We start from the raw sequence: 15,201 nt of genomic DNA on the forward strand, positions 1-15,201 counted from the left end.
AAATATATATATATATATATATATATATATATATATGAAGAGTTTGGTTGTAAAACACGATAAACGCAATTTAAAAAAAAAATTGAGTTCCCGCCAAAATCAGTGTTGTATCTGGTCGGTATTGAAAAGTCAATTTTTAATTTTACGCAGAATGTGATACATCCGCTCAACCAATCACAGCGCACCATTCCATGCATTGTAAACAGTAGCTGACAAGCTATGCAATATCATGTTCATAATCGCAGATGAATTGCCTTCGATTATGAACGCGATATTGCATAGCTTGTCAGTGATCTACGGCTCTGTGTATTAAATGCGAACTAAATCAATTTTATAAAAAATTTTTTTTTATAAATAACTAATAAAAACAAATTAAAAATAAAATAAAAACAACCCTTACAAAAAATTACTGCAGTTTTTAAAAAAGTAATGCTGCAGTTTTTGTTACTTGTAGAAACATTTTTTTTTTTTGGACACGAAAAAACTGCATTATTGCCGTTTTACTGCAATACATCTGAAGTACTATTGAAATCGAACTGCAGTAGAGCTGTAGTATTACTAACAAACAACTGCAATAGAACCGCAGTTTTACTGCAATACAACTGAAGTAGTACTACAATTATACTGCAATAAAACTGCAGTAGTACTGCAATATATAATACAACTGAAGTACAATTCAATACAACCGAAGTGCAATACTAATAAAATGCTGTACAGTAACACTGAAATGCAACCAGAATATTCAGAATAACAAGTTTTATTTGCACACATCTGCAATATAATGAATTAAGGTACAAAACAACAGTGAATGTCTCAAACAGCAATGCAACAGTACATTATTTTACTTTTCTTTAAACTTAAAATAACAGGCTGAGAGTTACACTAAATGTACTCAGTGTTTATTTACAAATCATGCACATTTCTTCCCTCATTATTCAGGCAGGTTTCATTTTTTGAAGAGCTTATCCTCATCGTTCCGCTTGGTTCTTATGACTGCCTTTATCTCAGATGTGGAAACACTATTTTGGATGTAGTCTGGAAAAACAAACAAACAAAAACAATCAGAAATTCTTTCAGTTACACTTTTCACCACAGGCATATATTAGTATGCTTAAAATAAATCTTTAAATGTGATGTCACCAAGTGTTTGTGAAAAGTATTCATACTACTCCCAGTTAATTTCTTATGGCATATTGGTCAGCATTAATAATGACTACGTTTACATGGACATCAGTAATTTAATTATTTACCTTATTCTAAATAAGACAATATTATGATTAAGGTGTTTACATGAGTTGCTTTTAGAATATTCCTTTCATGTTCCTGATTTACATGTCGTAGTACATAGTAGGCTTGCCGCGATCGCATAGCTTGTCAGTGATCTACGGCTCTGTGTATTAAATGCCGCTCTATCTGAAAGCACGTGATGGAGATTTGCTACTAATCACAGAACCGGCTTTACTGACCAGATGCGCATAACAATCGCATGCGATTTACATATATTTACATTTAGTCATTTTGCAGACGCTTTTATCCAAAGCTACTTACAATTGGGGAATACATAAAGCGATTCCAGGTAAAAGAAGTAAAAAGATCGGTTCACCCTAAAATTAAAATCCTGTCATCAATTACTCACCGTCATGTCGTTCCAAGTGTTTCGTTCACCTTTCGCACATCTTTCGTTCAACTTCAGAACACAAATGAAGATCTTTATAATGAAATCTCAGAGCTTTCTGTCGCTCCACTGATAGTCCATGCAACTACCCCTTGCACAATAACATGAAGGGAAGGAATAAATAAAGAGAAAGACATTTTTTTTATTTATTTTTTTTAATTTAAGATGAAGTCAAGTAGCGTTGAAAGAGATTAGTTTTCAGCTGTCGCTTGAAAATTGTCAGGGATTCAGCATTCCGAATAGTGGTTGGAAGATCATTCCAGCAGCCAGGAACAGTGAACGAGAATGTTCTGGTCCCTCCACTGAGTCCATGCAACTACCCCTTGCACAATAACATACATTTCTGGAAAAAAGCATAAACACAATCATGTTTAAATACTGTACAGAGTCCTCCACAATTATTTTCCCTCTTTATCATTTTGTATTTTTGTTCAAAATTCTAACCTTAAAACACACACACACATATATATATATATATATGTATACACATATATACATACAGTATAAGTGAAAAGTGAAAGTGATGTGACGTGGCCAAGTATGGTGACCCATACTCGGAATTAGTGCTCTGCACCAAGATTTCTGACCGAAGTTGATGGGGTAATTGTAGAAGAACCTAGCTGGATGGTGAAATCATGCTGTAGAGTTAGAGTGGCAATTACATATATTATAATGTATAATATATACATGATATATACATGATATACAAATATATGTAAATATATTAATTGGAATACAGTATATAGAATATATATGTTCCACAGTTATTGTGCCCCCTTCATTTAATACTTTAATTTAATAGTAGGTGTGCATTACATGATTTTAAGGCATGAGGTGGAGGCAAAGAACCACCCGACATGGAACGGTTTGCCTCCGTGAAGTCCACTAAAATTGTGTAATACACACCTGTTAAAGCTAGGTTAAAAAGTTAAGTTGAAGCTGCCCTTAAAGGAATAGCTAACCCAAAAATGTTGTCATTAATTAGTCACCATTGTGTCGTTTCACATCCGTAAGGCCTTCATTCCTCTTTGGAACACAAAGAAAGATATTTTTAAAGAAATCAGAGTTTTCTGACCCTGCAGACAGCAACGCAACTTACACATTCAAGGTCCAGAATGGTAGGAAAGACATCATTAAAGTAATTCATGTGACTCCAGTTGTTTTAACTCAATTTTATGAAGTGACGTGTGTTTGCGTCAAAAAAAAAAAAAAAAAAAAAAATTTTTTATATATTCGACCACTTATTTACAAAAATATTGATCTATAACGTGCATTCACGAGAGCATCACAATGCATGAGTGTTGTGTTCATGCGACAGAAGACAAAATTGAGGTTAAACCACTGGAGTCACATGGATTACTTTCACAATGTCTTTCCTACTGTTCTGGAACTTGAATGTGTAAGTTGCGTTGCTGCCTATAGAGGGGTCAGAAAGCTATCGGATTTCATCAAAAATATCTTAATTTGTGTTTTGAAGATGAACAAAGGTCTTACAGATTTGGAACGACATGAGGGTGCGTAATAAATAACAGAATTAAACTTTTTGGGTGAACTATCCCTTTAATGTTTGTGGAGTACAGTTTGACTGGAAGGGTAAAACTAAGTTAATTTTCATTAGTTTTTTTGGTTCCAGGTCATTAGATCTATCGTTTTGACTGGATGTGTGTGCTACAGTAAAAGCCGCACATTAATTTAGAATGGTGATTAAACTGATTGTAATTATCTATGCATTCATTGTTTTAATGCACACCTTCCAGTCAATCAGAGATAATCAAAGAGTCCACAAAAAAAAAAAAAAAAACTGTTGAGAGCTGACATTAAGCATTGAGAATAATTGTTGATATAACTAGATTTCATTACCTTTCCACTCCCTCAGCTCTCTCTCCGTTTTCATACTGAATTGGCACTAATATTGTAAATCTTCTTTTAGCTCTTTGATTAACTCCTCAATCTCTTCATGTCTGAAGATCTCTTACATGGCTGAGGAGACAGAGGACTTGGTACACTTGATTTCTCCAGCACTCCCACAGGTCTTAGTTCCTGAAGTACAATATCGGTTATTATGCATTCTAAACTATAAAGATAATAGTTTATAAAAGATAAAATAAATAAAGTAGATTACTGCTCACCATTATTTGAGTGCTTCCTTCACCACAGCCATTAACTTCTGTTGAATGATATTTTTGGTCTTCTTTTTTTGGTTGTTATCAGTGCATTTTCCTGAAAATAGCAATCACACACTAAAGAAATGTCAATTTCTGCACGTTAATGTCATACTATTGAACATAAATGCTTGTGTACAGTGCTGCCAAATTTTTTTTATTTTTTTCTATTTTTGTGTATATCAAATACTAAATACTGTCAGATATTCCAAAGAAAATTAACAAAACAAAAGCATATACAGTTATCATTAATAAACTGTATTTTGTGTTTATTCAGGTTGCCTTTGTTTCATGCACTTTTTTGAAGATCTGAACCAATTTAAGTCAAGTCACCATTATTTATATAGTGCTTTATACAATACAGATTGTTTCAAATCTGCAAACAGAATTAAATTCTGCTGTGAAGCAGCTCTAAAAAGTAAAAAATTGTCATTGTTCAGTTGAAATCAGTGTTGAATTAGTTAATTTCAATAACTGTATAAAAATGATCAAAAATAAAATAATTCCAATGCATCTACATAGCAGTTCTGCAGAAAACATTGGTGCCATCATCTAGCTCAGTTCAGTCCTCATCCAATAGTGTCAGTGGAGTCAGATCAATAATATTGCTGAATATTATGTGTCCCCAAATAAGCAAGGCAAAAGTTGACAGTGGCAAGGAACACAAACTCCATCAGGTGACAGAATGGAGAAAAAAAAAACCTTGGGAGAAGTTTAGAGATCAGTTCTCCAATGGCCAACAAATTAACATGGTGTGATTATGATTCATGCTGCATCACAATTTAGTGTGAAATATACAGGAATGTAGGCCTACAAATAGCTGGAGTTATTAATCTCATTTAAATACTATCTAAAATCAGGTTTACATTTGTGGCCGACTAGAATGTGAGTGACCTTTAATGCATTTACAGAAATAAAGTCTCACCAACATCTGTTGAGTGCCTTTTCACTTTCTCTCTTCTCCTCTCTCCTAATGCTTCCTCTGTTGCAAAGATGGGTACACTATCAATGGAACACTTTTCAATTATCTTTTTCCTCATGTCAGTTAGGGGTTGAAGCTCTCCTAGAAAAAAACAAAACAAATACACAGTATAGTCAGTGCATTTTGTTTATTCCATTATTATAAATAATGTTCTGATGCAATTAGACTGAATAATTTCTACAGATCTGCTTATTACTAAATTGCTGAGCAATAGCATAATTAAATGCATCTATACACAGGGTTACGTCAATCGTTGGATTGGGATGTTGATGTTTTATTAGATTAGATTTTAATATTTTATAATATAAATATAATTTGTTTTAGTATAGTAAAAGTGTAGTAAAAACAGCATTAAACCAGTTGTTTTGTCTTTCTATCAGACTTAAAGTCCGCATGAAATCAAAATGGACTTTATTTACTTTATTAGCGCACATTGCTAGTATTGATGTGACCAATTAATCCGTGCAAGTTAATCCGCTGAAAAATCAAAATTTCTTAAACTTAATATTCTTAAATAACTTTCATCAAAATCTGGACATTTGCTTCCGCTCTGGAATGGCATTACTTCTCTGATGACGTCAGTTTGACGGCTTGGGCAGAATATCCTTAAACACACCCTCCAACCGTTATTACTTGCTATGAGTGAGAGACAGAGAGGAGGAGCACAAAAATAAAACCACGCCCTCAATTCAATATTCCGTTTCAGCTGGAAATACGTCACTACACTGAAATAAAGCCGGCAGCAACTTCTGGTTCACGCGGACTTTAAGTTCTGTGTGTTTTATTTTCCCTCATAAGCACCTCGCGCACTGACCCGCGTGCGTTACATATCAGTATGGAAGCTGCATTTCCTCTAATTTGCTCAGCGGGTTGAATAAGATATCCGTGAAGTCTTTTTACATCTCTCTAAAATTATAACTAAAGATATGAGGACATTACATGTTATACTCACCGCTAAACTGGATGACTCGACAAAGTCAACGCTCCAACTCGCCTGATGAACTTCTCTTCCAGAAAGCAGTTCTTCTCTTTTGTCCCACTTGTGAGTGGCCTCGGGGTGTAATGTTGTTATGTCTTTATGCTTTTCTTGTGATAGTTCACATATGAACGAAGTTGTCAAACCAAAACCTATTTTATACTTTTATATCCATCCTGTAGCAGACACTATGGAAAAGACGCTGATTTACCGTTATCAGTAATCTCAGCTACTCGCGAGACTCGTTGTCAGGACAATGACTGTTAGCACGAAGGAAGATCTTGTCACGTGCAGGCTATTAATCTATGTGGGTGAAATATTCCATAGGCAAATATTTTTTGTACAAAAATATTTTTGTACAAATATTTTTATAGGGAGTCTACATAAAAAAAAACAACAACAACCGCCTACTGTAAATAAATGAGACAGACTTAGACGTTTTTGCATCTGAAATCTTCACATGCAATCTGTACTTCATTATACTGCAAATCTACAGTTGTACTTCACTGTACTACAGTTTTACTGCTGTTGAACTTTAATGAACTGCAGTTATATACTTCATTATACTGCAAATCTACAGTTGCACTTCATTGTCCTGCAGTTTTACTACTTTGTACTGCAGTGGTACTTCAATGTAGTGCAGTTATTTTTTGTAGTTCCCCCCACTCTATTTCCCCGTATTATTTCCCTCCTCTCGCCGCTTCACACTCCAGTCCAGCGGGTGGCGCTAAAACACATTCTTATTTTTTGTAAGGGACATGCTAATGTTATCAGACAAACATACAGCAATAGCTACAATAAAGGAGAGGAGTGCAGCTGGAGAGAGAGATGAGGAGCCGCCAGACTGGTGAGAAACACGCTAATGCTAATTATAACAAGCACGCTAATAGACAAAGAAAAACAGCTACTACAGAAGAGAGGGGTGCAACTGGAGAGAGATGAGGAGACGAACAGCTTGTGGGAAACACAACCTTCTCACACAACAACAGACATGTTAATGCTAATGCTAACAGACAAAGAGTAACAGTTACTATAGAGGAGAGGAGTGAAGCTGGAGAGAGAGATTAGGAGCTGCCAGACTGGTAAGAGAAACACTAACCTCCTCACACGACAACAGACATGTTAATGCTAATGCTAACAAACATGCTAAAAGACAAAGAGTAACAGCTACTACAGAGGAGTGAAGTTGGAGAGAGAGGAGCTGCCAGACTGGTAAGAGAAACACACTAACCTCCTCACACAACAACAGGCAAATGCTAATGCTAACATACAGTAACAGCTATTATAGAGGAAGGGAATGTTCTTTCACAAGAGATTCCCACTGAAACATTTCCTTGGATCAGTCTACTTGTAGTTTACATCCTTATACCAATCACGTATCTTAATCCATTTGCCAAATTAAGTTAATGTCAATTGACACTTAAGTTAAACTATTTTGCATCATGCCTCAATAATTTTGGAAAATCAGTTTTATCTGGAGCAATAGAGGTAATTCAGTTCTGAAAAATACTAAAGTAATCTATAGTAAATACTATAGTGTTTTTGAACCATAAGTACTTGAATTTGTTGTGGTAATATAACAAATATAGTAATATAAACAATTTACTTGACCCAATACTGTACGTCTTATACGACTATAGGGTATATTAAACTACAATACACTACAGTTTTCTGTAGTAAAAATTGAAGTATACTACAGTATTTATTACACTTTATCAGTTCACTATAGTTAATACCTACAGTATGCAGTAGCATTCATTAACAAAGTGTTGTAAATACTATAATATATACAGTATACTACAATTTACTATAGTTTACACATGGGAATAAATATATAATGAGAAAAAATTACTCTGTATAAATTTGTAATATCTTTTAATATTAAAATTGCTCATGTTATATTTTTTGGGTCCAAACGGCGGTTCGTTTGTGTCATCAAACCAGCAGCTGTTTACACCGTTGCTTAGTAACGACGGCGGAGGAGAAGGCGGCAAAATGCATAGCACTGCTCTCCACACTTTTATATTTTTGATTTTCAACCATTGGTTTTGTTTCCAAAGCTTTGTAACATAAGGCACTTGCGTCTATCTGCCGTGAATATACTGCAAATGCTCTAAAGAACGCTGAAGGTGAGAAGGAATTAGATATACAGCTCTCTGCTTCAAGCGAGTCAGCCACACTCATCAGTAAATGAGAGAGTGAAACGCACACGCAAGCACACATTTTTATCAAATAACACGCCATTAATAATTACTCACTTCAGCGATTTGGTATGTTTGCGTTTATTTCAGCAGCAAACCGTACCAGAGTTCACTTGAACTGTACCCCAGACCACCCTTTTTAAGCGGACTCGGATACGGTTTGCGGGTGTGCACCCAACTTCAGAAGACAGCGTTCACATCATCCAGATATACTGAACTCTGACGTCAATCAAACCCGGGTGCGCACCAAAAATGCTAGTGTAAAAGCCCTCTTACATACTGCACCTTTAATCATTCAATTTAATTTCACAATTGTTGGAATATCTTCCAAAAATCATGCATAAGTAATGTAACTATAAAGGCTTTTAGGTAGTCCAAAATGCAGCGGCTAGAGTCCTTACCAGGTCAAGAAAATAAATTCACATAGAGATCTAATTTTTTAGCAAACCTATCTAAATGACAGGTTTATGCAATGTATATGTTTATAGTCTTTAATGACATCTTTTTTTGCATTCTCAGATTTGAAACATGCTGCTGATCAAAGTTAGATATCAGGACTCCAGGAAATTTATCAGACTTCAGGATGGATTTACTTTTGCAGACTTTGTTAATGAAGGTGTTTTTTTTTTTACTTCATTTGTTTGTTTGTTGTTTCTATTTCATACATAAAATGCTGTCTATGTTTAGTCCACAGTAGGTTTGGCCTACCACCTGAGACAAATCTACACATTTATGATGACACTGAAACTGAGATAGACAAGGACATTTTACAAGATGTGCTCAATGCGAGACCTGATACGTCGCTCATTATTGTTAGAAGAGAGAATGAAGGTACAGTATGGCATTGGATTCCTGTTGTGTAACAAATAAATTGTTATTTATGTTGTAATAGGTTCTTGTGTTTCAGAAATGTTATCAGATGCAACAAGCAGCTCTTGGACTGACATTTTGTCACTTAGTCATTCATCATATGAACTTGACCAAATGCCAGAACGACCTTACAAGAAATCTAAGACACATGATGCAGCAGCTGAGGCAAAAGAGGTTACTTGTTCATTTAAATTTAGTACATGTTTTATTTTTTAAATACATTAAGTTAGTAAAATTTTGATGTATCATGTTTTTTTTTTGAAGATGGTTCGTAGTGCCCTAAAGCAGACAAGTGGAGGAGATGCTGTCCTTGCTGAATACAGTTCCAAAAATACACTTTCAAGTGAAATGAGACGAGTCCTAGTCAACATTTTGGTTGGACATATGGTGGAAATGCATGGGTAAAACTGCTTTTTATTTGCTCTTAAATACTCATAGGCATGACAGCGTAATACAAAAGCTACAAAGTGAAGCTGGCATCACAATAGAGTTAGCTTCTGATAGGATGAAGCAAGCCACTCCCAGGCACACAGAAAATATGGCAAAGGGAAGAGGAGTTATAGTCGTACCCAAAGACAACTCGTGTTGAGTTGTATGACAACACTTTGTGGAACTAAATACCCACTACACCATAATGACAAAATATCTAATGTTCTATGTGTTCTAATGTGAAGCTGCTTGGGCACAACTCGGGACATGAGCACCTGAGACCTCGTAACTAGGATGTCCAGGCTAAAAAAATCTTATAGAAGTATGCGGGGAGGACCCACCTGCCGCATCATAAATGTCTTAGAGGGATGCCCCTGAAAATAAAGCCTTAGATGATTTCATACCCTGTGTGGAATGCGCTCTGTCTTGAAGAGGCAAAGGCAGGTCGTGTTCCTCATAAGCCATAGAAATTGCCTCTACAATCCACTAATAGATTAGCTGGCCAGCCCTTCTTAGGGGACCCAAAACATATCTGCAAGTGTTCAGTCTTTCTAGTAGAGGTCATCTGAACATTAACTTCAAGGACCCTCACAAAATATATAATGTGTAGCATCTCTTGTTCCACCAACCCATGAGGAGGAGGATGAAAGGCCTGAAGGACCCTGGACCAGGTCACATTAGTGGGTACTTTAGATACATAACCCAGTCTCGGGTGAAGAATAGCTTTCACCCTTCAACTCCAAGCAGGAGCAGGCAACTGACAAGGCCTGCAAATCTCCTAGTCTCTTTATAAAAGTGATTGTCAACAAGAGTGTAATCTTAAAAGTGATGCACTTAGCAGATGCAGCATCCACTGGCTTGAAGGGTGCCAGGGACATCCCTTCCAAGACAATAGCTAGGTCCCAAACTGGAACTCTAGCCTGAGCCATAGGCCTCATCCTCTGAGTATGATGAAGGAAACAAATCACAAGGTGGTGCTTTCCCAAAGAACCACCACTTAATGGTGTGTGGAAGGCAGGCCGCCATGTACACCTTAAGTGTGGATGAGGAAAACTGGCAGGAAAACTGTTTTGAAGGAACTCCAGCACTAAATCCACTGGGCAGTTACCTGTGTCCTAACTTATGCTCTCTGCACCATAAAGTGAATACTCTCCAGTTTAGAGCATAACATTTCCTTGTGGAAGGAGCTCTAGAATTGAGAATGGTCTCTACAACCTTAGCTGAGAGACCCTCACTTAGGAACTGATCCCCCTCAGGGACCAGACCCACAGCTTCCACCTCTCTGGCCGGGGGTGAAATATCGTGCTCCCAGCATGTGTGTGAATGTTACTCCTGATTGGGATCTTCCATGGGAGGCGATCTAGTAGTGCTATAAGGTCCGAAAACCACACTCAGGCCCGCCAGAATGGGGTTTAAAGTCACCGAGTCAACTTATCCCCTTCCAAGGCTTCTTCCACACGACCAAGGAATGTGCATGAACTTGATTGTGCGAGATGGGTTACCCCTTGGGGAAAACCCCCTGGTGCTGAGCCAGCACTGCAGAGGTTTCATGTACAGCAGCCCAAAATGTATCACATTGAACACTGCCGCCATGAGCCCTAACAGTCTCTGAAACTGTTTCACAGTGATGAACTGGCCTAGCTTGATTCTGATTACTGCTGCCAAAATCGATTCGATATGTGCGAGAGACAACTGTGCCCGCATCATAACCAACTCCCAGAAAAGTTGTTCTCTAAACTGGAGTGAGCAAATTTTATTGCCATTGAGTCTTGACCCCAAGCACTTTATATGGTCAATGCCGTGCTTCCATGCTGTGCTTCCTTGCGACTGGGCTAATATTAACCAATCATATAAAAATTGAGAACTCGGATGCCCTGGAGTCTTAGAGGAGCTAGAGTGGCATCCATGCATTTCATGAAAGTGCAAAGGGTTAACGCTAGGCCGAACTGGTATTGGTATGCTTTGCCCCCGAGAGCGGACATCAGGAACTTCCTGTGCTGCAGAAAAATGGAGATACGGAAATAACCATCCTTTTGATCTATCGTGAGAAACCAGTCCTTGGGCTTGATTTGACTCTCCGAATTGTTTTCACAATCCACTGAGACACATTGTGTAGTGCGTGCCAGGCTTCAAGGAAATCTACTGGAGGAATCAGCCTGTTGAAGCTGACCTCAGGAACATTTTGAGTAATAGATTCGGTATCCTGTATCCAATATTTCTACAGGGAGAGCGAACCCCTCATGACTGCAATGTTATTAGGCAGACATTGTGGTTTAGCAGCCTAATATTCCTGGTGCTGTTTGTATACCTGCTGTCATGTTTGTACACGTGATTGTTGTGTTTTTGCTTATGTATAGTCTATGTCTGTACTTTTTAAGGAGAATTCCCACAAGGAACCAGAAAGAGACGTATGCTCTAGGTGTTGTGACTCTTTTCCCATCACTAAAGGATCCGTTTTCAAAAAAAGGCTATGTGAGTATCCTTAACTTGTGTATTGTATATTGTAGCTGTCTAGATTGTCCCTTTGAATAATGAACCTTATAATGTTCTTTTAAATGCCATAGGAACATTTTTATGACACAGACAGTGGGACTGGATACATTGCATGGCGACTGAAGACTGTTCAGAGGAACGCCAAGAAGCGAAATAAGCCTAGCATCTTCAAAAGAAGTGAGACTGGCTTGAGTGGACCTTCTTGGAACAGATGTTCCAGCTTTGAGCAGCAGGATGAGGATACTTTAAGAGAGGCAATTGCCTTTCTTACTCATTCCACAGATGAAGCACAGATCTTACTCAAAATGAGGGAGACTTTTCACTATAGGCATAGGCTTGTTCATGACCCAAACAAGACGACAGACATTCTGAAGACCTTTCCTACATTTCTAAACACTAAGGGACTTGTAAGTTTGGAGATTCAAACAGACTATTCAAAGAGTAATGGGCAATATTCAGAATTCTTATTTATGCTTTTTTTAATTAAAGGTGAATCAAGACTTCTCACTACTCTTCAGTCCTGAAACATCGTCCAAGTTGCTTGAAATGTGGGATACCACTTTTAAGGCAAAAATAATCGAAGAAGCCATAGGCTTGACTTCAACTGCTGTTGTGTGCTCACTTCTTCTGTCAGCAAATAACCAGAGAGATAGTGAACATTGTTCTGGTAAGATGTTATTTTCTCAAGTTCATTTATTTGTGTAATCCTTTAAATTGGTAGCCTCAAAGCATAAGTGATGCCTTCACAAAAACATTACCTGGATAAAGTCCTCAATTATATCTGAATTTTAGACTGGGACAGTGACATGGCAACATTGCTTTTGCTGCTCCATCTACTTCCACCATCACCTGGAAAGAAGGTCTCAAAAATCAGTGCATCAGATGCCATAAACAGGCTTGTGGTGTATCAGAAGGTAATGAGACTAGGAATGTGACTGCTTTAAATCTTCCTGAATTTACTGTTCCTAAGTTTTTCTTTTTCATTATTATGTGACTGCATCTTGTAGAATGTTTTTCATCTGTCTCTTTGTAGTCTCGTACCAGCCTTGAACAACATCTTCAGCAACGAGAAGGAAGACAGCCATACCTCCTTACTGTTGGCAGGAACCGCAACCAGATTGAACACTTTTACATAGCTCTGAATAAGAATCTCATCCCCTGTCAGTCGGATACATCCCTCGGTGCATTCGATGAACTATTTAAAGCACATTTTGTTTTTAATTTAGCGTATGATGAGGCACTCCTTCATTTTTACACTTTCATTCAGACAACAATCTACATGGTTGATGTAGGGAAAACCAAGGAGTCACCAAGAGTTAAGGAGCTGAGAGCAAAATTACTGAATTAGCCATATATGTTTTAAATGCAAATAATCTTTTGTAACTCAGTAACAACAGTTTGGGTCCGAATTATAGTCTTGTTAAGAATACCCCATTATTTTTTGGTGATGTGGTGCCACAAGACAATAGAAACTGGAATTTGTTGCGAATAATCAACTTTGTCTTTTCTCCAGGGGTTTCTGATGGCATGACTGTATCTCTTAAACATCTAATCAAAGAGCACCATCAGCTTTTTAAAATTTTGTACACCAATCAACATGCAATACCTTACCATTTCATGGTCCAAAAAACAAACTTTTCAAAAATTCTCCAACTTTAAGAATTGAAGTTGGAGAATTTTACCAAGTTTCTTGCCAGGAAACATACAAAGTCCACTGCATATCAGTGGGACTCATTAACATTTCACCACAAAGAGTATGGGCCAATGTTTTTAATTTTGAATACCAAGATGGTGGTAAAGAATTGTTGTGATCACTTACAATTCCTGTGTATACAAATATATGTTCCACTAATTAGGTTAGAATTGTTTCCATTGAATACAAAGTTGAGCTAATTGTTTGTAATGAGTAAAATAATGAAAATCCTGTATTGTCCACAGTGGTGGAAAGAGTACTGAAAAAATATACTCAAGTAAAAGTACCATTACCTTCCAAAAAATGTAGTGTGAATAGAGTAAAAATACTTGTCCAAAAAACTACTTGAGTAAGAGTAAAAGAGTAGCTTATTTAAAAGTACTCATGAGTATTGAGTAGTGAGTACTGAGATGGGGATTCTACCCCCTCATAATAAACGCTGTACACCGCAATTGATACATTTTAAAAACGTTGTACATTCTGTAATTCACATTATCTTATTTGTCATAAAGAATGAAGAATATCTATCATCCAGCAGTTTTAATGTTGACTGCCAACTCTTTAAAATACATCAAAACAGCACGGAAACAGTATTCAGTCGAAGAAAAGATGCAAGTTATTCTCAGTACAATCATCCCCATTTAAATCATAAAGTTTGAAAAAATAGATTTAAAATCATGTAAGGCCACTGAGACAGCACGCTGTTGTTGCACATAAAATATTAATGTTTAGAACAGTGCAAATACAAACACCATTAGAAACTCATAGTTCAGCATCACACACCATGATATGGGTTAAAATGAGAGCCCATTTCTCTCCAAAATGGTGCCAGTTTGAGCATTTTGCAATAAAGAAATAAAAATAACTAAACTTGATAATTGATGTTACAATTTTAACATAAATGCACATTGTTCTAGAAGGATGGCAAATTCATGCCATACCTTTTACACATTTACTTGAATTGTTATGCTGATAATACAATTTGTAAGGAAAAATGCATTAAATAGCAAGGTATTTCTGGGGAACTTTTTCAAAGGAAAACACACACATACACACACACGCATGTCTCTTTGCTGAGCCGCGACGGTCTCGTGAATCAGCAGCATCCACTACTGAACGGAACAAAAAGTGTTGAACTTGAAAATTGTTTATGCGCGAGTGCACTTGCTAAATGAAGGCGGATTGTATAAAATGGATACAAAAAAAAAACGAGCTGCAGTTTTAGTACATCACGCGCTAGCACAGATACAGCATATTAACGCCACGGGTCATCAATAAGGTACAGATTTGGTCCTCACTTTGGTTTCCAACACACTTTTTCACAGCGCGCATCACGCGCTCAAACTCATCAAAAGTCAACAAGTTCAACAAGCAACAACGACGTATCCGAGTGACTGCTGCAGAACACACGCGAGACAGAGACGAGGCAGCGCAGATCGCGCGTCTCATAAGTGAGTGAGTGGGAATTTACCGAAAGGCGGTTGTTAAAAAAAAAAAAAAAAAACGTTTATTAACGAGCTGCAGTTTTATTACATCACGCGCTGGCATAGATGCAGTATATTAACGCCACAGGTCATCAATAAGGTGCCGATTTGGTCCTCAATTTGTGTTTCCAACACACTTTTTCACAGCGCGCATCACGCACTCAAACTCATCAAAAGTCAACAAGTTCAACAAGCAACAACGACTTATCCAAGTGACTGCTGCAGAACGCACGCGA

The 15,201-nt window shown here is 37.2% G+C and overlaps 1 protein-coding gene and 1 long non-coding RNA gene across 2 annotated transcripts; one reads left to right on the forward strand and one right to left on the reverse strand.

Annotated features, from left to right (window-relative positions):
• Positions 1-1,978: 1,978 nt before the first annotated feature.
• On the reverse strand, positions 1,979-6,466 carry LOC107662540 (uncharacterized). Its single transcript, XR_001631224.1, has 5 exons — positions 5,772-6,466; positions 4,763-4,900; positions 3,805-3,895; positions 3,536-3,715; positions 1,979-2,018 (listed from the first exon to the last, which is right to left on the reverse strand). It is a non-coding gene; the product is annotated as an uncharacterized LOC107662540 (long non-coding RNA).
• A 79-nt stretch (positions 6,467-6,545) lies between these two features.
• LOC107662536 (uncharacterized) lies at positions 6,546-13,715 on the forward strand. Its single transcript, XM_016452602.1, has 10 exons — positions 6,546-6,877; positions 8,516-8,612; positions 8,684-8,827; positions 8,904-9,040; positions 9,131-9,267; positions 11,674-11,767; positions 11,860-12,195; positions 12,278-12,455; positions 12,581-12,702; positions 12,822-13,715. Exons 2-10 carry the CDS (start codon positions 8,525-8,527, stop codon positions 13,134-13,136), a joined length of 1,551 nt encoding a protein of 516 aa, XP_016308088.1. The 5' UTR covers positions 6,546-6,877; positions 8,516-8,524; the 3' UTR covers positions 13,137-13,715.
• The last annotated feature ends 1,486 nt before the right edge of the window (positions 13,716-15,201 follow it).

This window comes from Sinocyclocheilus anshuiensis, unplaced genomic scaffold, assembly GCF_001515605.1.
Source record: "Sinocyclocheilus anshuiensis isolate Anshui unplaced genomic scaffold, SAMN03320099.WGS_v1.1 scaffold1152, whole genome shotgun sequence".
In the NCBI taxonomy this organism is placed as follows: Eukaryota; Metazoa; Chordata; class Actinopteri; order Cypriniformes; family Cyprinidae; genus Sinocyclocheilus; species Sinocyclocheilus anshuiensis.

Bases quoted from the DNA above. Each gene is read 5' to 3' on its own strand.
- LOC107662536 (XM_016452602.1), top strand. From the start codon at position 8,525: ATGCTGCTGATCAAAGTTAGATATCAGGACTCCAGGAAATTTATCAGA. The intron at 9,268-11,673 runs GTAAAACTGCTT...GTACTTTTTAAG, and splicing joins CATATGGTGGAAATGCATGG to GAGAATTCCCACAAGGAACC. The intron at 12,703-12,821 runs GTAATGAGACTA...GTCTCTTTGTAG, and splicing joins GGCTTGTGGTGTATCAGAAG to TCTCGTACCAGCCTTGAACA.